General features: G+C 36.9%; 6 protein-coding genes across 9 annotated transcripts; 3 read left to right on the forward strand and 3 right to left on the reverse strand.

Moving 5' to 3' along the window:
• The first annotated feature begins 183 nt into the window (after positions 1–183).
• LOC116159819 lies at positions 184–684 on the forward strand. Its single transcript, XM_031472904.1, has one exon. The coding sequence runs from the start codon at positions 184–186 to the stop codon at positions 682–684; it is 501 nt and encodes a 166-aa protein (XP_031328764.1).
• Positions 685–2777: 2093 nt separating this feature from the next.
• LOC116178145 (transcriptional adapter 2B) lies at positions 2778–8740 on the reverse strand. Of its 4 annotated transcripts, none has more exons than XM_031497550.1 (11): positions 8482–8740; positions 8333–8430; positions 8209–8268; positions 8023–8164; positions 4967–5184; positions 4697–4920; positions 4432–4648; positions 4096–4145; positions 3800–3968; positions 3582–3644; positions 2778–3482 (listed from the first exon to the last, which is right to left on the reverse strand). In XM_031497550.1, exons 1-11 carry the CDS (start codon positions 8486–8488, stop codon positions 3357–3359), a joined length of 1374 nt encoding a protein of 457 aa, XP_031353410.1. In that variant the 5' UTR covers positions 8489–8740; the 3' UTR covers positions 2778–3356. The 4 variants fall into 4 exon arrangements, 1 of the variants encoding a protein (XP_031353410.1); XR_004146817.1 differs by having other exon boundaries at positions 3405–3482; positions 4096–4137; XR_004146816.1 differs by having other exon boundaries at positions 3405–3482; positions 4096–4140.
• Positions 8741–9629: 889 nt separating this feature from the next.
• On the forward strand, positions 9630–11345 carry LOC116178159 (leucine-rich repeat protein 1-like). Its single transcript, XM_031497574.1, has one exon. The coding sequence runs from the start codon at positions 9736–9738 to the stop codon at positions 10990–10992; it is 1257 nt and encodes a 418-aa protein (XP_031353434.1). The 5' UTR covers positions 9630–9735; the 3' UTR covers positions 10993–11345.
• A 5989-nt stretch (positions 11346–17334) lies between these two features.
• Positions 17335–18238, forward strand: LOC116160259 (THAP domain-containing protein 4-like). Its single transcript, XM_031473417.1, has 2 exons — positions 17335–17519; positions 17568–18238. The coding sequence occupies exon 2, from the start codon at positions 17575–17577 to the stop codon at positions 18064–18066; it is 492 nt and encodes a 163-aa protein (XP_031329277.1). The 5' UTR covers positions 17335–17519; positions 17568–17574; the 3' UTR covers positions 18067–18238.
• Positions 18198–18865, reverse strand: LOC116160258 (THAP domain-containing protein 4-like). The gene has a single exon (XM_031473416.1). The coding sequence runs from the start codon at positions 18831–18833 to the stop codon at positions 18309–18311; it is 525 nt and encodes a 174-aa protein (XP_031329276.1). The 5' UTR covers positions 18834–18865; the 3' UTR covers positions 18198–18308.
• Positions 18860–22770, reverse strand: LOC116160257 (aprataxin and PNK-like factor). Its single transcript, XM_031473415.1, has 6 exons — positions 22534–22770; positions 22414–22485; positions 22145–22361; positions 21744–22095; positions 21516–21697; positions 18860–19167 (listed from the first exon to the last, which is right to left on the reverse strand). The coding sequence occupies exons 1-6, from the start codon at positions 22630–22632 to the stop codon at positions 18944–18946; spliced, it is 1146 nt and encodes a 381-aa protein (XP_031329275.1). The 5' UTR covers positions 22633–22770; the 3' UTR covers positions 18860–18943.
• Positions 22771–22912: the final 142 nt, after the last annotated feature.

Consider the following 22912-nt stretch of genomic DNA (forward strand, 5'->3'; position numbering starts at 1 on the left):
GTTACGCAAGTCACCACTCTGTATATACGAGGATAGATTGATATAAAACTAGCCTTTGATAGATGGCGTGACTTGATACCGAATTGCTCTCGGTTTTGACATTTCCCATTCATGACACGACCTCTGTCAAAATTTTAAGCCAAAAAAACTATTAGTTTAATTTTTACAGCCGCCAGAAGAAAAATGGAAATAATCGAGTATCGTTCGGTGATTAAGTTCCTCCACAAAAAGGGGAAAACGAATGTGCAAATCAAAGCTGACCTGGACGAAGTATATGGTGAGGCTGCACCTTCGTTAGCAACAGTAAAATTTTGGAAAGCTGAATTTGTTCGTGGTCGTACGAGTGTTTTTGATGATGAGCGTCCCGGGAGGCCAAATGAAGTCACCACGCCGGAAATGATCAACAAAGTCCATAACATGATTATGGCAGATCGTCGAATCAAGCTCCGCGAGTTAGTAGAGGCCCTAAACATTCCCAACGAACGCGTACACAACATCATTCACCACCATTTGGACATGAAAAAGCTATCCGCGCGATGGGTGCTGCGTTTGCTGACAAACGACCAAATGCGAAAACGTGTGACCACTTCGGAGACGCTTTTGGCGATGATACGTACGGCGCGATCCGAAGGATTTTTTCGCCGATTTATCTTGCCAGCGACTTTTTCCTGTTTCCAAACCTAAAAAAATGTCTTGGAGGACGCCGTTTCGCAACAAACGATGAAGTCTTCGCTGAAACTTCGGCCTATTTTGAAGAGCTCGAGCAAAAGTACTATTCGGATGGGATAAAACAATTGGAACATCGTTTTACTAAGTGTATAGAGCTAAAAGGGGACTATGTTGAGAAATAAATCGATTTAACCCCAAAAAACTTGTTTTTTCTATCAAAGGCTAGCTTTATATCAATCCACCCTCGTATACCAAGTTTCATTTAACTATCTCAACAAATAAAGAAATTGGATTCCGCAGTTACCAACGCTGCAAATTTTTTTAATTCGTCTTCATAGGTTTAATTAAGGAATATTTTTACTAACACAGAAAACCGGACATTCATATGTTCTTTGTAACAAGAATGATAAAAGAATCCTATATATTTTTTGGAGGTTTGGTCAGTTTTTGGGCTATATCTGTTTAGCCCGTTAGTCTACGTAGCTGAAAACAATAGCGACCTTTCTTATATCCTTAAGAACATGCGTACCAATTTTCAAAGCGATCCGGCGTTTATAAACAAAGTTATCATGCACACAGATAGACAGACAAACAGAGCTGGGTACTGCTAGGGAGTGTTCCGCTCGAAAAAGCCCTCCAAGCGGGAAAAGCGAGCACTTTTCGGAGCGACCGCTTGGTGCTTCATACTCGAGCGTTTACTTAAAGTGTTCGGCGCTCGAGCGTTTTTTTCTGCCCACGAGCGGTTTTTCGAGCGTATTTTTACGCTCGCAAGCTCATTTTTCGCTCGCGAGCTCTTTTTCCGTTCGCGAGTGCTTTTTTCGCTCGCTCGCGGTTTTTTCCGCTCCCGAGTGCTTTTTCCGCTCCTGAGAGTTTTTTTTCTCTCGTGAGCGCTTTTAACCACCTTCAAGCGCTGTATGATCAAGCGCCGTTCGCGAGCGTTTTTTTCGCTCGCGAGCGGTTTTTTCCCCTCCCGAGCGCTTTTTCCGCTCACGAGCACTTTTTTCGAGCGCTCGCGATATACCGACATACCACCGTAAGTGGGGCGTACGGTAGCATTTACCCCTCAAGAGTGCTCAGACAGCAACTCACGCGAGAAATCTTGCAAGAGTAATCACGCCTTTGGTAGCGCTCATGAAGCGCTTCGTCTGGTGAACGCGCCCAATTATACAATTTTCCATAAAGCTGGAAACACACGATCGAACATCACGACAAACATGTACGCGCGTAGGTACATGTTCGTCAAACATCAACGTGTGTGTGTTGCACCGAAAAACGCTTCGAACATGTAGGTGGATTCATTTAGTCTGTGTGATAATGTTTGACGTTGACGTTTGACAAACATGTACGCCCGTACATGTTTGTTGTGATGTTCGATCGTGTGTTTCCAACTTAATGCATAATACCAGATAAGAATGTTTACCTGAAAACGTCAAGAAAATCTAAATTTCAGGTTTATTTTGACATTAGAAAGTTGATCTTTACCTGACTAGTACTGTAATATTTTTGCCTGACGCGCATTACAGTCCTAGTACATGCAAAATAACAATGAAATCGTTCATTGAATAAGTTATTCAATCAACGATTGAATAATTATAATGCAGACTATATGGATATTTTTAAATATACCTACACAAAGGATAATGGTTTTTTCGTACTTCCGAGACTAAAGTGACAACTTCACTCCATTATGACAAGGACTGAAGTGTCACTTTTTGTCCCGCCGGGATTAAATTTGGACGAAAATCCCGGAAGGATGAAATTACTAACAAGGCAATTTCAGTAGGTTGTTCCACATTTTGTATGCTGCACTACTTCTTAAACGCATCGTACTGCTGCTGATATAGTTTTTTGGATTTCGGTGGTATCAATTCTTTACCTAGTTTGGCTGCTTTTTATCAATATCAAATACACCTTTGTCACGCACCACCAAAATTATGACACTAGCAATGACAGTTTCCAAATTATTTATTATCACTCGTCACTAAAATGACACTACTTGACTAGGAAATTAAAGTATGTAGGTACTCAGCCTCATCCTCCAATATTTCCTCGCCAGTAATGTATCATTTTCCTTACTTTTATATAAATAACTATTAAAAAAGACAATATTCAACCACTTTCAATCTTTAATATCAATTTAACAATATTTTACATTCCTAACTAAAAGAATTTAAAGGAAACTGATATTTACAATGTGAGTTTGTCTTTGAAGACACGAAAGCATAATAAGTCACCCTAAATTTCTGTGCAATATTGTTCCTATACTAAAAACTACTACCAAAAAAAGGTATCAGCATTTAAACTAATGATTGAAAAATGTTCATTAATAAATTAAAATATAAAACATTTTCTCAAAATATGAAATACAACGGTTTTATGGAATAGCACTAATACTACCTATTATTTAACATGTGCCAGTACAAAAAAGAATGCTTACTAATTTACATCTCACGTTAGAAATATAATCAAAACGCTATTTTACCTATTTATCACAAATTATTTATTTATATACAGTACTAAGTAAATTTGATCGATAGCGCGTATGGGGATCCATTAAAAACATAAAAGCTACAGACCCGCATTTTTCTATAAAAATACCAAAAATGATAACTACTGTACAGATATGCAAAGCAAATTATAAATAATTAACAATGAAAATGCATGAAACTACAATTAAACAAATGAGATCAAACAACCACCCCCGGGAGCCAACCACTCATACTTAAATATTGAGTCACTGCTTCCCGAATGCTGACATCAGTTGAGCTGGATTCAGAGTCGGTAGGTTTTGTTCTGTTAGACACCAAATGATCCTGCAAGAAGAAAAGAGTTTATTAACATCTCTTAATCTACAGTTAATCAAAAAATGTAAATTAGATATATAGTTAACCCAATAAAAATGACAATCTCACCTGAATAATGAGCGTTTTCAGTGTCGTATACTGCACAGGTTCCAAATTTAATGAAGAACAAAGCTAAAAGAACAACACAAGTTAAAATTGAAGCTTAACATTTATTCTTACGGTATGATCTACTTTGCGACAGAATCACTTCAAATTTATTGCAGGTAAAAATTGTTCTGTCGCGAAAGTAGACCATCAGACACAAAGTAGAGATATATTATTCGTACTTGTATTTCATACTGAGACAACAAAATACCATGTGGCAGAGAATGAAGGGATGGCTGTAATACATTATCCAAGGTGCTGCTGTTGCTGCTGTAAGAGTTGTTCTCTAAGTCGTTTTCTTGAAGCCACGTGAATCTTTTGTCTATGGAACCTAATTCTTTTTCGCTTTTTCTGTTAACGCATAAATAGGTATTATTACATAAAATTTTTAGAAAGAAACAGTAGCAATATTGAGAGTATCATGAAAGAGCAACGAATTTATAAACAATATTATTTCCATCTTAACTAATCGACTCACCCGTTTTTGAATTGGTTTTCCTGAATTGATACTGCATAGCCACTGCTGCCCTAAGTGAAATGCAAACTGATACAATCTGTGTGATCTGTTCACATGAGTTTTTCTGTTAACTCTAGCCTGCACACAAACCAAACCATGATGGTAGTAATAATTACATTTACGATACATCAAATTTATAACAAAACCATACCAACGTGCATCACTGTTAGTTTTGTGCAGAAATTGTCACAAGCCCTAAAGGTTAGGTATGAAGCTAATCTTTTTTATGAAATGTGTGAGGACGGATAGAGAGGCACTACGTGTCAATAATTTGCACAAACTTAAAGCAAAACTTACAGCCTTATTTTGCCTAAGTTGCTGCTGACGTTGAAAAGTAGCGTGTTGTTCATAGTGTATGGCTTCCTCTTGCGTTGTGAGGCCAAGACTGCGATACCTCAGCAATTCGGAAATTCGAAATCTAAGCTCTCGCTCCCTTTCTATGCTAGCTATCAGTCGGTCGTGCTCGCCCGCCGTTAAAAACTGACTGAACACTCTCATTCTATCACGCAGTTCTCTAAAGACACAAAATGAAGATGCTCTTTTGGCGGTACCAATTACTTACCGTTGTTCTTTGGTCAGAGGTTTCTTTACTTCTTTCCTTTGCCCACTAAAAAATTTGGCAACTAATTGGTAATCTCGCACTACCCGTTTTCGTCGCGCTCGCTCTCTTAGTCGCCTGGTATACATATCCACCTGTGCTAACTTTAGGGCAATTTCCGTATTACTATCTTCATGTACATTTAGTTGTAGAGAGGTTACTAATTGTTCTGCTGCCATGTCAAATTCCTTAAAATATAAAATAAAACCACGCAGAATTGCTTTGAAACGGTACTCTGTCATAGTCGTCTCTGTGCATCATGTATCCTAACTGCCTTGCTTCTTCCGGGGTTACATCTAAGGGTGGTAGTCTTGCCGTTATTAATGGCGATAGTGGTCCCCGATCTTCAGGCGTCTGATCAGTTATTATTGGCCTACGATTTGCTACTTCAGCCCATGTTGCTTTGCCGATATTGCCCTCTAGGTATCTAGAGATATATTCATCTTTTGCTTCTGTAATTAATTAATTAACTCTGTATTAGATATGTGCGCTATGTTTTTCGCTACTTGAAGCATTTACGGTTAAAATTTCAAAGAAATGTCTCCATAAATAAGAAAGTTCGCATTGCGCATGGGCACATCTGATTTTTACCATATATGCGATGTGAACAGAAGCATCAAATTCCGATTACTTTCGAAGGTATGCCAGACAAACTGAAATTTGCCTATTTTGTATTTATTTTTTTCATTGCCACTTTTTGAGCACTACAGACACCGTTGAGAGATATTTCAATATGGTTCCCAAAAAAAGTACATACTTTATTGAGTAGCATTTTTTATTATGAATACAGCGATATACAGCACAAAAAAAAAACAACTTGTAAATTTGGTGGTTTCAACGTATTGGGCAAATTTTCTATTTTCCAGGAAAATTGTCTGGCACGTTTAGGGCGTTGTGCGCCATCATGTAGAAACCAACAGTTACATGCGCATGCGCACATTATTCATCACGATTTTTCGTGGGTTATGTGCCTGAGCTATAAGCTATCGAATATAAAAGGAACGTGAAATATTAGAGTGCAACATCGACAAAAAAATAAGTTTTTAAAAATCCTATAATTCGATCGGGCCCAATTGTGAATCTAAACCATCCGGGATTTTTAATATTTTTCGTACTTCCGGGACTAAAGTAACAACTTCACTCCATTATGACAAGTACTGAAGTGTCACTTTTTGTCCCGCCGGGATTAAATTTAGACGAAAATCCCGGAAGGATGAAATTACTAACAAGGCAATTTCAGTAGGTTGTTCCACATTTTGTATGCGGCACTACTTCTTAAACGCATCGTACTGCTGCTCATATAGTTTTTTGGATTCCGGTGGTATCAATTCTTTACCTACTTTGGCCGCTTTTTATTAATATCAAATACACCTTTGTCACCGACCACCAAAATTATGACACTAGCAATGACAGTTTCCAAATTATTTTTGTTACCATAGCATAGGGATTGTCATACCACCGCAACGTTCCTATGGTAGCGATTTTTTGAAAGAACGCGTTCTCTAACTCCATACATATTAAGTGTTTCAGTTTCGGAAGTACGAAAAATATCGTATATACCTTGCGACTGAAGTAGTGGTCTTAATCCCTCAGGTAAATTATGGCCCTCCCTTCGGTCGGGCCATAAACTTTACCTTCGGGATTAAAAGTACTACTTCAGTCCCGCGGTATTAATATACTATTTTGCATTTGTTCAAATAGAAAAAAATAAAAACGAAATCGGTAAATTACGGTTTTTCTGGCATATCTTCGGAATTAAATTAAACCCCGTTTAGGGTTGCACCATCTTGGTGAATATTTGTACCAAATCAGACAAACCACACTGAAAAACCTAGATAACGCCACAAATTTTATCCTTCTATCAGTTGTAAAAAATTTAAAAACTCATGTGTTGGGACTTTTGGAGTTGTAGAAAAATAGTTAGAAAATGATGTTAAAAAAGCCACTAAACCACTATAAAATTTTAATAAATCGTGCGTGTTTCAACAACAAAGCTCATCGGGAAATAACTAAAAGTAAGTACAGGGTAGTTCAAATTTGTAGCCCACCACTGGGATCTCAGTAACGGTAAGCGATGCAGTGTAGGTTAAATGAGGACATCACCGAAAACTCAAAATTTCAAATTTCGTTTTCATTTTCTGTAGCTTATATTGTCGGAAATGGATCCCATTGGGAACTTTTTTTTGGAGAAACTGAATCTGTTATCAGAATCTCCATAAATCGCTAGATGTCGAAGTTACAGACTACTTTCTTATTTCTTATGGACGCCATATTGGATTTTTAGAGGTCAAAAAATAAATGCATAGCCATCATAAGCATATTGATTCAGCAAGATCTCATTACCTGTAGATGTTTTGAAAAATGAATGTAAAACATTTGATTTTGAAATTGTTCTTGTTAATTTATTTAAAAGTCTGACGTGTGAAGGGTCATTATTTTTCTTTTTTTGTTCTCTATCTCCAGGCCCGTAGCCTGTGGCCGGCATTTTTCCAGGTGGGACTTAAGAAGTTTTTGAGAAACACTTCCCTTGTCCTTTTTGTAAAGGAACCATCAACCGTACGTAATTTCCAGTGGGGGCAAGACCATGTTCTAGGTGGCGACCCCCTAGCTACGGGCCTGTCTATCTCATTCTGTATAAAACCATTATGGCGGCCATAAAAAAAAGAAAGTAGTAGCCTGTAGCTTCTACAACTAGCGTGTTATGGAAATTCTGATTAGATTCTCCGGAAAAAAGTGCATATAGAAAGCGCTGGTTTCCATATGGTAATATGTCATCATTTACGATCTATGATGCATAATTTGGTGGTAGTGTTTCGTTCCTTTATTTACACAATCCTCACAATCAAAAGGGGTTTGTTCTTTATTACATCAAATTTTAAAAAAAAGCTAGGGTGCATTTATTTTGTTATGAGCTGTAGGGTGTACGTCACCTGAATTTGGACATGACTGATTCATGCCAGTTAAAAACATAGGTCACACGAATCATTGTACACGCCGAGGTACAACCTAATCTGTAAACTGATCTTGGGTAGCAAAATTTGTGTTAAAAGTTAAAAGAAAATCTGTACGCTCTTAATTAGAATAAAATTATGTTGTGATGTTTTCGGGGAGGTCAAAGACATGCTCCTTTTGTTTGAATTCGTGACACTTTGGTCTACTATCCAACAGCTGCCAACAAAATACCTCCACGCTTACAAAAGATTCAGAGGGGGATACCACGTTACCATACTTAGTTTGTAGAGAGCGAGTCACACCTCTTCCCACAGCCTTCATGCAGCGTTCAAACTTACCTTCAGGAGTACGTGTTTCAATATGCCTACTGACTAAGTCCCAGTTTTCAAATCCATACAGTTCCATAGCATCCAACAGTTGCAATTCCTCTCGTCCCGTCCAATTACCTCTGCCTCCAAATATACTAACGGCTCCATGGTCCTACACTTCGATTTAAAAAAAATACGGCATTTTTCTACACTTACCACAAATTTATATGCGTGATCATTGCGATGCGGGCCTATTTCGGCTCCATTGGCGAAACACTAAAATTTAAATATCCCGCAGTTTTATCGAGGCGCCCTCTTCTGGCAATAATTTACACCTTACCTGCAAACATATATCAAATTCTATGCAAACGCAGCATTGCACACGCAACCCGTTTATTTCTTCTTGACAATATGTGCAATTAATGTTAGCAAACAAATCTAGAAAGTGGGAAATTAGCAATTATATTAATTTGAATTTGAAAATCTTACCCGACATTTTTATTTTGCGTGACGTCAACTAGTCAATGGTGGCATAGCAAAGGCGTTCACGGTATGTTGTGTATCGCGCATACATTGCTACTCAAAATACCAGCATCGCTAAAAAAGCGATATTCGCATTGGATTTTGTATCGCAATATGACTCGTTTGCAGTGAATTCATCCACATTCATCATATTTTACTTTCATTTAAAAAAATAGAAGAACCGAAAACCCAACTGTCACTGTCAGAAAAACTTCATAGAAGCAACAGTGGCGGTACGTGATGCGCAAATGTGGGGGCTATGTGTATGACGACGTAATCAAGAATGTTGCGTCATAAGCCTAACTGACTATGGGATATAATGACGCGATTAATTTCTATTCTTGTTATGTTAGTCGCTTCACACGGGCAACCTCAAATTATGATAGGTTACCGGACATACTAAAAACATCATAAAAAGCTTGAAAGTCAAACAAAAGCGAAATAACACAATAATCGGTACACTTCAATATCCATTTGCGAGAGCCTTTTTTTATTTATTTAACTATCTTTAATTCAGACTTAACAGGTTTTTTGTATTTAGTAGAAATTCTGAAAATAAAAGAATCAAAGGTTGGAACCCAGATGAAATATATCTAGAAATATACCTTCCGGTTTTGTATTACTTAGGTCAAATGATTTTTTGAGAGTTCTAGTTGTATGACTACAACTTACTATTTTCGGTTTCGGTTCTTGTTGCAATTTTTATCGGTTTTCTAGGAGTTCGAAAATGAATAAATGAAAACTGAAAATGTACGTTATTATTACTTTGCATGAACATACTTGATATACTTTATTTGAAATTTCTATTTCGCTTGAGCGTTTGTACCACTTCTGGCAACTGCAGCTTGTCTTTTTCTCGTTCCTCTGTCTTCATCAATAGTTTTTAACTGTTGCTTTTCTTTATTAAAAACAGAAAATATTAGTCAGTTATAAAATGTCTATAAAATCAGTGGATTCTGGTTCCATCTCTTGGAAAGAAATAAATTTGCATAACTACTCGTCTCAAAATGCTGCGCAAAAAGGAATGAGTGTCGAATCAATTTTACGCACGCCTATGAGTCGGCAAGTGACACGAAGCCGGTCCTGAATGAATTACTTGCACACGCGTATTGTGTTATATTATATAAATGGCGCCAAAATTAACAACAATATCAGCTGTTGAGGTTGAGATGATTGCATATTTTCATTCTGATGTGAGCGCGTTACGTTACTGCCCCAAAGATGAAATTATCATGCAGCGTTTTGACCGTCAACCGCATTTGTACTGCAGCTAGTCAGGCCAAAAAGAAATATGTAATTTCAACTTTAGCTTTATGCAAAAATCCCAAGTCTTCAGACTACTGTGTTTTGCTGTTCTCCTCGCAGAATAAAAATGGAGACAAATACGAACTTAAAAATATCAGTAAGGTGTTAACACGATTTATAAACGAAGGAAAGGCAACGATCCAATTTAAAGCACCTCCGCATGATTTATGCATTCAAGCTGATGTGATACTGTTAAAAAGCTTCCTTCATCTTCTCAAGCGTGCTCTCGAAAATAAACTAACCGACAAAGAACACTTGTGTTCCACTATGTCTGTGACACAATCTGCAATAAAACCACCTGTTAAAAAATTAGTGATATTAAATCGCTCCGATTATCCGACCAAAGGATTCCCAAGGACACTGGAAATTTTACACATCAATGACATAGGACGATGCTCTCTGGACCGTGGCATACTGCAATTAACCAAACTACGATTACTAGATCTAAGTCACAATTGTATCGAATACTTGCCAACCGAAATGAACAACTTGCCCAATCTTAACGAATTAAATCTTTCTCATAACGAATTTGGTAAAAGTTCCTTGAGACAATGGTCATGGATTGGCGGAAACTTATGCAAAACTTTGAAATTATTAAACATTAGCGATAATAATCTAAGCATATTACCTGATCAACTTGTAAAGCTACACTCGTTAATATCTCTACATGTTGAGAACAATCAAATTAAAACTCTTCCATCCGGCATTGGCAGTTTACGACATTTGAAATTCTTTACAGCATCGAATAACCAGATTTCTGTGCTACCGGGAAGTACGCGGACGTGGACCTTACAAACCCTAGATTTATCCCACAACAGATTTGATACAAATCAACAGGGTAATCCGGCAGCAATTTACCCAAAACCACTACCTGTGCGTACGCTTAAGGATTATGCGGCACGTCGTGTTCTACACTTACGGTTGGCATACTCGCCAGATACTGTGCCGAGAACTGTAGTGGATTACTTAGACTATGCCAGGTATTGCGTGTGTGGCCAGGCATGCTTCGATATTTACATCCGACAATCTCAAATGTTGTTGCTAGCTTCTGTGGCACAAACTTTCTGTATATCATCAGGTATGGTTTACATTCCGGTTGACTGCTATTTCTGTACACTCAAGTGTTTTGGGTCTACACATTATAATCGTGCGCGACAGCCGATTATTAGATAGGACGCATTTGACTTGAGCTAATTATGTAATTAGTTGCTACACATGATTACAGTTTAAGACATTTCATGTACATGGTCTGACTATACATATATTATATATGTGATTGCGGGTGCTCTATTTACTAAGATGTATTTCTATAATGTTAAAAGTTTGCAATTTTACTCTACTATACAGGGTGTTAAATTTTGATGTTATTGTTAGATGTGCATAATTTAGCATGGTCTTGTATCTTAAATTTTTAAACTTCCTACACGTCTACTTTCAACTTTTAATGTGCAGTCGCATTTCAATTTACTGTTTTGGATTTTGAACTGTAGTATAAATCACGTTAATTAAAGTTGTCTTGTTTATAAAAGTTGCAGTATTTTAGTATGAACGTACTCTTTTTATTGGAATAGTTGCGTATATGCCCTTCATATAGGCACACATATGTAAATATATGAAACTTTGCACAAAAGTGTTCTATACCTTAGTATGAAATGAAACATATAATGTTAGTTTTTTCAAAAGCTATAGCCAGCTGCTAACCTATCGCCACTGATCTTTCCTTATTATCATCCGTTTTGACCTTTTGAATATTAGCATAGTCGAGAAATTAAGAGGGTCTGAAATTGGGCAAAATCTGCCCATAACACAAAAATGAAGATATTTATAAAAACTTTGATAGCATTATAAGTTTTACATACCAGTAGTGTAGATGCCCTTCGGCGAAAACTCGGAAACCGTTTGAAGCAGCTTTTGACATTTTGCATCAAATTAAAGGTCTGGGAAAAAGGAAAACAAGGGTGAAGAACAAAATGGGGGGTGCCATTTGAAAAAATGGAGTTACGGATATTTAAAAGTTTAAAAGTTGAGAGCTTTGAAAAAGTGACGTAGTCTCACTTTTTTAGACTGTTACGCATACCATAAGAAAATTCGATCTTTCCTTAATGAAGCATTGAAAACTGTTTTGCAATATCTCTCACCGTTTTCGAATAATAAATTTTTAAAATTACCCCTGCAAATTCAATTTTTGACACAAAAACTTGAATATCGGCGAAGCCCTTGGAGTAAAGGGTCAACTATGGGGTATCGTTGTACTCCAAATTCGACGTAGAATCCGAAAATGTAGAAAAATAGGGGGTCCCTATTTAAAATAACAAAGTTGATGACTACTTCCGGTATTTCCGGAAGTGGCGCCATTTTGAAAATATTTTAGTTCAATTCATCATGTGCCAAAACCCTTAAAGGACTTATCAGTTTATCTTCATTTTCAAAGGTTTTCCATATCTTTCTAACTGACGCTCGTCAAGAATGACCCTGTATAGAGGAACGATGAGATTAATATTTTTTCCAAATAAGACAAGGTCCAAAATAAATCAATATAAATAAATTTCTAGACCTTCCCCATAGATTTGTTTAATATAATATGAATAGATTCTGAAGTTAGAATTTTAAAAATTGATTATAAAGCCTACCTATAGTTTCGGTATAATACTAATATCATTTTCAGGGTACTGATGCAGTTACAATCCAAGGTTCAAAATGTTTCATATGGGAGTTAATCATTACATTTCATTTTTATTAAGTAAATTTCGCATCGGCATCGAACTTCTTTTTTCAAAAAGCAACCAAAAACATTTATTAAGGTAAGTAGGTATTCGAAAGACCTTATTTTTGTGTGGACAACCTACAAGTCAAAGTTAAAAAATTGAAATAGGTATTTTTTCGGCAAAACTAAATTAAATTGTAATTAGGAATTTAAAAAAAAGAGACAACGGCACGCGGTCACCCATCCGAGTACTGACCGCGCGCGACGTTGCTCAGACGAGAACCGGTGCTTTCAACGTGGTATGGCCGTTGTCGAGAAAATTGCTGTGAGGGAAAATGTCGTGTGTTAAGAAAAAGATGCACAAAACAATAGAAAGAATACAAATAAACCAGAATTTGCCATATGCTATGGCAATAAATTATTCTTGGCAACGTCTTACTCAATCGATAGATTGAAAAGTCTCTCCTAGCCAGTGTTGTCATTCTTAAATAATTGTTCATTATTTTTTCAGTTTAAGAAAGTTGATATTGTGCAGCCTGCGCATGCGCACATGAATCGACGAGATTTTTCTTGGTAGGTGTCCGAGCTATATAGCGCTATATTGAAAACTGTAGAAGTAGTTGCTGCGTCGGATGGACGAGCACGAATACAACAAATAGTTAACTCAAAATGGCGTCAATAGCTTCGTAAAGATACAAGGGTAGAAGGTACTGCTGCCCATGGGCCGAGCTACAATCGCAGCGCTGCAATGGCGGAATGTACAAATGGAACTCTGGATGTCCTATGTATATCCTACATATATTTTATTTATTTTGTCAACATTTTAAGCCTGATGACATGATAAAAATGATCTTTTTTAATAAATGTTTATAGCGTTCTGTCAAATTGGACGGGCGTTTATTCAGCAGCGGAAGACACGCTGCGTAATCTCCGTTACCATCCGCTACATGAGAGCAATGTTATCGCTGGGGAAAGTTAAGAAATTAAACACTAGTGAGAGTTATTTTGCAGCGGAAACGCGCCCGGTTGCGTTCACTTCGCTCACACTATCGAAATCAGAGCGGAGTAGCGTGAAAAAAACGTCCGTCTAGGTCATTCCATATATAACGGGAGATCAAAAATGAGTTGCTGTCGAGTCGGCTTGGCAAGTTCAAGTTAAATATGATTTTCCATGTAAACAAAAATTCCAAAGGTAACTCGACAGTAACTCATTTTTGATCGCATAGTATAATGCGCGTGTACATCTCATTCCAGCGTTCAAAACGCTGCTTTGATTCCACCGCGGAAGAATAACGCTCGTCTAGTTTCGCACTAAAGATTCCAGAGCGTCTAGTTTCGCACTGGGAGGGATGCAAATTGCAAATGTTCCGGTAAAAATTCTATGATACAGAATTATACTAATAGAAAGCGCAAGTTTATAAAATTATATATGGACGAAAATAAATTTTATTTCTTGCCCCCTCCCCCTTAAAATCTATATTACAAAGGAGAATATACGATAGTTACACAAACTGCATTTGATTATGTGACAATTGGCAATTAAAAATATGTCTATGAATATATCACGCTGGGAGTTTGTACCTTGCTATCATTCGATGAATAAAAATAGTGTTTTTATTCAATGGTTAAAGTTACAACCATCGGTTAGAACCATATATATTCTCTTATATACAGTGAATGTTTTTTAATGCGAACATAGGAGTTTGCATGCAATGTAATTTCCCTATGTTCGATTTTAAAAAAAACACATCAATCTATTGAGTAGTTCAAATGAGTAGTAGATACAATTGACAGCTGTCACATTTTTAAAAATACGCCGTAATTAATTAATTACGAAATCGGTTAGGTTATTGCTTAGAATGTCAAGGACACTTCGAACATTTATTGTACTTGTTTTCGTTATTTATTTTCTTATTTTCTTGATTTATGTACTGAATAGATCAAATTAGTAGAATACCAGGTGCACATGACCTACAAATAATTGAAGGTTGGTTCACAATGAGTTGTGGTGTCAGTGCGTGGCCTGTGAGGTCAATTTATCGTAAGTTTAAGAAAAATATGTATCCTAAAGTTGCTATGGCCTCACATGGCTTCTTTAAAAAAATCTCACCGAGTGCTCTTCATCATAAAGACTATAGAGTTGCTGTTCATAGTCACACAAGTTGCGCGATTTGCTGGTGGGAATGTGAACCGCGCACACCTCATAGATTATTGTGTTTTTTTTTAAATCGAACATATAATAGGGAAATTACATTGCATGCAAACTCCCATGTTCGCATTAAAAAAAAACTCACTGTATATGGTTACAACCAAACCACGGTCGTATACACAACTATAATAAGTTCAAAATAAAAGCGCGCCACTTGGGCGCCTAGCTGTCCTAAAGGGGCGTAAGGGACGTATCCAATAGCTGGCGCCAGTCTCACTGCCTGACAGCACCGGCATATTACTGGCATGGCCATGGTGTTTTTATTATACCATGCCATGGTGTAAGTGCTTTTTCATATCAGTCCAGGAATAACCCACAGACCGACTAACCGCCAGGGTATCGATTCCCGAAGTTGGTCGATATGCTCCGTGATGTGCATGTGATGTGACCGGCTGCCATGACGTCATGATCGTATACGATAGGGATAAGTTCAAGTTTAGCTGCATTCCCGAATCGCGAACAAACTGTATGCGCTAACCAATCACAGACAAGAATTGAACTGTCATTTGTCAGTTTTGTATTTTGTTTCGTTTTTGCATTAAGGATACTGTTATTAATAACCAGAAAATCCTCGAACAATTCCATGTTTTATTTCACAGAAAATATGTGAATTTATAGGTTAGGGCACTGAATAACCTCTATAGCAAAACAGCTGCAAGATCCGTCCTGTAGCTGGAACTGCGCATGACTTTCACGCAACGAGTGGTCTAGACATATATATAAGAGAAGTATATGGATAAACGAGTGGACACGCCTATCGCCAACGTTAGTGGATGGAAATATACTTCTGTCATTAGTTGGGAACTAGGCGCTAATGCGCTTGCGTGTTATTATGTAGTGTTATTTACCAAGCATTTACTCCAGTTTGACATAACGGATTGAGGTTAAATTGTTTGTTTAGTTTATGAGTTATTGAACTTTTGTTTAATTTTAATAGTAAAGAAGCCTTTCGTAGTTATATAAATCAGTATACGTAAGTGATACACAATAATTGTAAAGGAATACCTAATGTTTGGCAATTTTAGTGTGTTCATTACTTAGAAATAAAGAAATGCAGGTACTTGTGGGGAAAGTGGATTCTTCGGTTTCATGGCACAAGTAAGTTACAATGCAATTATCTGCAATCAATTCATTTATGCCATTGGTACTTGTTATTAGATTCCCAAGTGAAAAAAGCAACAAGAATCGGTGACTGCAAGCATGTGAACTATCGGAATTCGATGATGTAAAAACAAGGTTGTGTTCTCGTCATTTTAACCGCTATGACTGCATTGATTTGGATGCACGCAAGCATGATGGGGGCACGAAGTTATATGGGGGTCACTTAACACCTAAAAGATTTCCAACTCGACAATGTTAATTTTATTTTAAAATCAGTAAATGTCTTTAATTTAATTGTGTTTCTTTGAACATTGGTAATGTATCACTTTATATTATAGCTGATGCGAACTTATCCAATTTCAAGTTATATTCAAGATATAATCCCTATAGGTATATTATTTCAATTGCAATTTAAGTTTCTAAATCGTTACAAAGTTTGCCTTCGAAGTTGAAGGGTGTAACCGTAAACAAACTCCGCTGAGGAAGCTCGAAAGTTCTCCTTGAAAATGCTACAGTTTCCAAGCAGAACGATACGGAGTACCTTGAACCAGAACACACTGGGTGGCACGTGAGCGCTGATTTGAGTTGGCAGTGAAATCATTCAAGTAGGCCATTGACTGCAGGTCCCGAATCCTTGTGTGCCGAAAACAATGTTGAGGGCACAAAAAAGGGAAGATTCAAATTGTCGTCGCTGATCGGTGAAGATGCTAGTAGGGGAATCGAAGCGATATAGTCAACAGGTAAGAAACGCTTCGGCGGCGATTGGTCTTGGGAGGGTGGGCCTCGGCCAGCTAGTATACTTATCTAAAGACATCACAGGATCAGACAATAGTGATAGGAGTCGGCAGGTGGAATGGGGCCAATGTGGTGAATATGAACCTGCATGAAGCGAATAGAAGTCTGGGTGAAGTTTCCGAATGGTGCGTGGTTGTGTTTACATATGGTAATTGCACACAATAATGGTTTAATAAAATTTTAACCCTATTTTCGAGTTATAGGTTATGAAATTTGAAATTGGCGCTACTTAAAAGTAGGCGGAGAGAAGTAAATATTTACTTGGGGAGTTTGCGCATAAATACAGAGTTCAGGACTAAGGAATAGGGCAGCTCTCTTTTATGGCGAACAATTTGCACATTGCAATCATAGGCGGTTATCCATATACTTCTCTTATATTATATATGGGTCTAGACCAGTCGTTGCGTTCGATCAACTTTTCGCTCGATGTGGTAGGTTCGAGAATGCAGTGACATTCACGTTCACATCAAGGTCAGTCGATGTGAACAAAGCACATCTTCGGGAATCGACGCCCATGGCTGGAGCAAATAGAGCGCGCGTGTATTTTTCTTGCCAGTAGCTGTCATACTCATAAACCTACGAACGCTTATCATTGGTGCATTGTTTGTATTTGTTTTTTCATAAAAGGGCGCGAAAATTCAGTGAAAAAGATTGTTGAAATACAGACCATTGCGTTCTACCTGGGACACACTGTATATGAAAGTATTTATGACCGTTCCATGATTTTCTAACCTAACCTCAATATATAATCTATAAAGTACATAAATAAACTTTGATTATGGTATATAATCAAAGTAAATAAACCACCTTCGTTTATTTAGGTACCTACACTACACAGCGTGTATTATTTACGAATATACAGCCGCAGTGGAGATAGGGTATTTCAAAAAGGTGGTTATACTTTTGACAATTAACACACTTGAATCTTGATCCTTTTAGTACAAAAATGCCACCAGTTCAATTTCATCCCGCTGTAGAGCCTATAAGATGGCTAGTTGGGAAATGGAAGTCTACTAAAGCAGTAGGCGATTTTCCTACTATTAAACCATTTACATACAACGAAGAAATGGAATTTGAATCCTTAGGGCAACCACTTTTAAATTACCAATCCAAAACTTGCCATCCGGTCGCAAACAATCCTATGCACTTAGAATCTGGTTTCTTAAGAATTAACCCGGGTACTTCGAATGTGGCATTTATGGTTAGTCATAACTTTGGTCTAGTATCACTCGAAGAAGGAACTGTAGTCGACAACAACTTGAACCTCAAAAGTACACATATCGGTCGCATGAGCTTTGCCAAAGATCCTGCTGTAACAGAAATTGCACGCTCTTTTGTTTATAGTCCAAATGATAAAAAGTTGCATATTACTGTTTTAATGGCCACCTCTAATACAGAGTTACACCAGCACTTGGTGGTTGAATATGAGAAGTTGTAATATTTAGGAACTTTACTACTGTAGTTATAGATAGTATTAAGACAATAATAAAGTTGTTTATAATGTTCTACTAAACGCATGTCACGTTTGGGTGTACATATTTTGTTGGAAGCTCAATAAAAAATGATCACTACATGCTCTTTACGAGCTCTTTATTGTACAATTACAACATATTTCTTTTCTTAAAAATTACATAGAAGTACGCCATTGCAATACATGCTTATAAAATATATTTTATGTTGTTATACACATTTTTTGTCTGAAAGTTCGGTAGGGTCCCTTTGATACTCCACATTCAAATGTTCAGTAAGCGGTGTGTTAGTAGTTGCCAAACACACAACGACTTTCAATTTCTCTGTTTCTGGACACAATACATACGATCGAGATATTCCCACAGCATTTGGTTGCTTCACAAATGGCATTGATGCTACACACACACTGCTCAACTGTAAACGGTTACTACCCACAGTGCCCACCTCTAAAGACACTAACCCCCGGTTGTGACTGACCATAAAGGCGGCATTGCACGTAGCTGGATTTATTCGAAGGAAACCCCTTTCATAATGCATGGGTTTGCCGTCAAGAGCATTCCAAGTTTTGGCAGAATAATTTAAAATCGGCTGAAATGAATTGAATTGAAATTCCATTTCTTCGCGATAATTAAAAGATGGGATAGTCGGATAATGCCCTTTTGCAGTGATCGATTTCCATTTTCCTATTAACCATTCTAATGGTTCTAAGATTTGTTTCGCTGTCAGTTCTGCCATGACAGAATTTGTAATAAAAGCTCAAATGTCAAATGAATTACTTTCAACAGCAACATGCTTTAATTAACAGTTTATATAGGTACAAAAAATGCTCAGTTACAAAAACAAGTTTAATCCTTTTTCTGTGGTCGTGTAAATCTCTTCGCCTCCTTGAACATGCGTTTAAACTCTTCATCCCCTGCGTCCTCACTTGACTCTGAATCTGACTCATTCGACTCACCATCACATTCGTATTCATCACTACTGTCTGCCGCCATGAAGGGATCATCCATGTCATAGTCATCTTCACTTGACTCATCTACATAGGTTTTTTTAGTGTTCCTTTTTGTTGGGCCTAGCAATGAATTTTGCAGTGTTAGTATTTTCTTTCAGTTTCACTGTTACGACACTATTACACAACTGTTATCAATCTTGCTAATAGAAGAAAAATCCTTGCTTGAGAACGTCTTAGGAAAGCGGATGAAGTAATAATACAAGTTTATGCGTTCAAAAATTGTATTAAAATGAGGTAAATACACAACAAAGGGTTGTTTAATAATAATAATTGTATAAATAGTGCCATAACAAAATACACAAATGATGCGAAACATTAAAATTGCGATTGCTACATAAATTGAAATTTCTATCTTAACTGCAATAGCTGGAGTAGTAGGCAGTCTAAACTGTGCTTGTAGGTATTTAGGTAATGGATTTTTTTCTCACACTTTTGTAGTCCGATGTTTCCCGGGAAAATTCGTGCAGTACTGCACAGCTAGATATGTTAAGCATGAATAATAATGAGACTTGTGTTTGTTCAAAACAAAAGTTTCATTACCGCACTTAATCCTACAGAAGTCGCTATATTTTTTGGGACACGAGGGTTATATGACCCTACAGGGTTAATTTGAAGAGCAGACTTCGGCAATGATGCGGTACTGAACTTCGCCCTCCATTTGAATGTTTCGGAATAAATCTCTTTCTTTTCTGAATAATAATTCTAATTTTATATATTAATTATTATTATTACTATAAAAAAATATTACAAAAAATATAGTAAGTAAACGCTTTTTATATTTTTGAAAGTTTATAATAATGTACATACCAAAAATAAATAAATTAACTCTAGTAACAGTTTAAAATAACATAAAAAGTAAGCTTATTTTCATTTACCAAGAGGCCCTTTGGATACATTCAACACTTACGGAGCGGAATGTTAGCACTGATTCTTCATAAGGGCATTGTCAGAACCGTCCACTGTAAAGAAGGCTACGACTCGCAGAGACATCTTTCGTGCAGTGCAGGTACTAGGTAGGTATTAAAAAGGCGCCAATTTTTAAACATTTTTAGTCAAAATTTGACAACTTTGGGTACATTGAGGTGACAGAAGATATAAATTCAGAGTTATGAAATCTGCACACGTTTTAATAATGGAGGTTCACAACTTTTCCGCACTATCGCAAAAAGGTATTACACGTTTGGTTTTTTTCAAGCCGCCCTAATGAGGATATCTATTATGGGAATCTCGGAAACCATAGAAGGTACGAGGATGGTCAAATTAAGAAAAATTTGCGCAATTAACAAGTAATTACCATGCTCTAAAGAAAACCAGAAAATTCCAATTATTTCCGAAGATATGCCAGGAAAACTGAAATTTGCCGACTTCATTTTTATTTTTTGGTGATGTTTCTTGAACAGACACAAAAAATAAAAACATTTTCTCATTGCCACTATTTGGCCTCTCCAAAACAGCATTGAGAGACCTTCAATACATTTCGTTTTGGAGAAGTCATCAACTACAGTTTTTCCGAGAGTTTTTCATATGGCCTGTAAACAAGTACATACTGTATTGAGTAGCATTTTTCATTACATCACACAAAAAAAAACGAATGGCGCACTCACGCACAACGCTCTGATTGTGCAAAAACACCTATCAGACAAATTTTCTGGAAAATTCAAAATATATCCAATAGCTATTGTCGCACGATTAAGGCCCGGTTGTATAATGTCAGTTTAAGCTTCAGTTTATAGTTAAACCAAACTGAAGTTTAACCAGACATTGTACAACCGGGTCTAAGGCACTGGGTGCAACCTCCTGTTGAAACCAAATGTTTCCAACTTATGTATTTTTGGTATAATAAAAAATGCTGCTCAATACAGTATGTACTTTTTTTAGGGATCATATGAAAAAATAAAGTTGATGATTTCTCTGAAATAAAACGTTGTATTGAAAATCTCTCAATGCTGTCTTGTAGAGCTCAAATAGTGGCAATGAGAAAGTGTTTATTTTTTTTTGTATCTGTTCAAATAACATCAGAAAAAAATAAAAATGAAATAGGCAAATTTCGGTTTTTCTGGCATATCTTCGGAAGTAATTGGAATTTTCTGGTTTTCCTTAAAGCATGATAATAACTGTTTAATGAGTAATGAATACTTAAATTTTGGACATCACTACATCAAAGTAGTCATGTGTATTATAAGACCCTACATAAATCAAATAGGACATGAAGTCTTCAGGTGAAAAATTAAAACAGTGATTGCTTTTCATTAAAACATCTTATAAATAGACAATTTAAAACAATTATCACAAGCAACATAAAAACATTTCACTTCATTGCTACGTATCCTCATGGTCACTTTCATAATCACGTTTTTTTGATGAATTTATGTGGCAATAGGCACAATTACAAGTATGAAATCTCTTACGTGCTCCTGCAGGGTTCTTTACACCTGTCATGCCCCTAGGATGTTTGTACGCTTTACGATGGTCTTTGTTTTTTCTATAGCAATCAGAGCCAAAACTACATGTCGGTCGCTGATCGTTAGGATCCGACTCATAATCAGAGTCACCAGGATGGCTGAATTCATTAAAATGTGCCGCACTTTTCCTGAAATATAAAAATTGATCAAACTGTTGCTGGAGGAATGGGTTACCTGTAGCATTGTTTTCCATATACGCAATAATCTCTCCAGGGCCTTTTATTCGAGCTGGTGCTGGTAGTTGCCACGGGCATTGTTGTATTTTGAGCACTATCTGCTACTGTCTCAGAGCCTTTGTCCGACTCATTCGGCTGTTTTGTGTCTATGTTATCAGACTGTTCTTCGGTATTCAATTCAGAAATTTCTTGTGCATCTATTCGACTGGGTGATGGTTCATCAACAGTTGATTGAGGTAATTCACTTGCATTTAAAGTTCTCATCTTTTTATTCTCACTATTTGGCTCATCCTGATGGGGACGTTTTAAGGAGTCATCTTTGCCATTGTATTCATAAGGTGTATGGGTCTCTGTTCAAAGCATCAATGAAACAGATGAAGTAATGAGACAAATACCAACCTTCAATATTATTACTTTCAGGCTCGCCTTCAGGTACCATAGCATTAGTAGCAGGGAGTTCATTATTGTTGTTCACGTTTATTTTCAGTTTGTACCAAAATTGGTCTGCTAGAAGTGCAAATTTATCACCATCCGTAATATTAACAGGAGAATCCCTGGGCAAGATTGTTACTGTTGGACTGTTCGTGTAAATATAAAAGCATGGGTTTTGGTGAGTCTAAAAATTATGATTAGTGGCCATCAGTGGTGAAGCTAAATGTGCAAATTACAGATGTTATTGATGCTTTCTCATTGGTTATTGTTATAAGGCCATGGTTCCTTGAAACTCTTTTATCATCGCACTATGAAAAAAGTAATTAGATTATGAGCAGAAATTGAAATGAAAGAACCTCGAGCAGAGTCCCTCGGCCAAAAATGTGTTCTCCAACATTTAAGGTACATATCGCACTGTCTTCACAGTCCAGTTTATATATTTCAAGAGATATCATCTTTTATTACTGTATCGGTATTAATACTTGAAGAGAAATTAAAATGAGTCATTAAAAAATCAGTGAACACACAAAAACAACAACACACAACACGATGGCGCGAAATTACACTGCCATACAGGGTGCTTAAAAATCACGATTCACCAAACAGGATTTTTGGGATAGCTTTGTCCATGTAATGTAGGGTGCAGCGTCGTATGTAGAGGTGTTGAGTGTACCTTCCGCGGAACACTGAATTAAGTGAATTTGGCTCCAGTGTAATTGCTAAACACAAAGTATA

Source organism: Photinus pyralis, unplaced genomic scaffold, assembly GCF_008802855.1.
Source record: "Photinus pyralis isolate 1611_PpyrPB1 unplaced genomic scaffold, Ppyr1.3 Ppyr1.4_LG1, whole genome shotgun sequence".
Classification (NCBI taxonomy): Eukaryota; Metazoa; Arthropoda; class Insecta; order Coleoptera; family Lampyridae; genus Photinus; species Photinus pyralis.

Bases quoted from the DNA above. Each gene is read 5' to 3' on its own strand.
- LOC116159819 (XM_031472904.1), top strand. From the start codon at position 184: ATGGAAATAATCGAGTATCGTTCGGTGATTAAGTTCCTCCACAAAAAG.
- LOC116178145 (XM_031497550.1), bottom strand. The intron at 4,146-4,431 runs GTAAGTTTTGCT...CATTTCACTTAG, and splicing joins AACTTAGGCAAAATAAGGCT to GGCAGCAGTGGCTATGCAGT. The intron at 3,645-3,799 runs GTACGAATAATA...TTGTTCTTTTAG, and splicing joins TGTCTCAGTATGAAATACAA to CTTTGTTCTTCATTAAATTT.
- LOC116178159 (XM_031497574.1), top strand. From the start codon at position 9,736: ATGAAATTATCATGCAGCGTTTTGACCGTCAACCGCATTTGTACTGCA.
- LOC116160259 (XM_031473417.1), top strand. From the start codon at position 17,575: ATGCCACCAGTTCAATTTCATCCCGCTGTAGAGCCTATAAGATGGCTA.
- LOC116160258 (XM_031473416.1), bottom strand. From the start codon at position 18,833: ATGGCAGAACTGACAGCGAAACAAATCTTAGAACCATTAGAATGGTTA.
- LOC116160257 (XM_031473415.1), bottom strand. From the start codon at position 22,632: ATGATATCTCTTGAAATATATAAACTGGACTGTGAAGACAGTGCGATA. The intron at 22,362-22,413 runs GTAATTTGCACA...CATAATTTTTAG, and splicing joins AGAAAGCATCAATAACATCT to ACTCACCAAAACCCATGCTT. The intron at 19,168-21,515 runs GTAAGAGATTTC...ATTCATTGCTAG, and splicing joins AAAGAACCCTGCAGGAGCAC to GCCCAACAAAAAGGAACACT.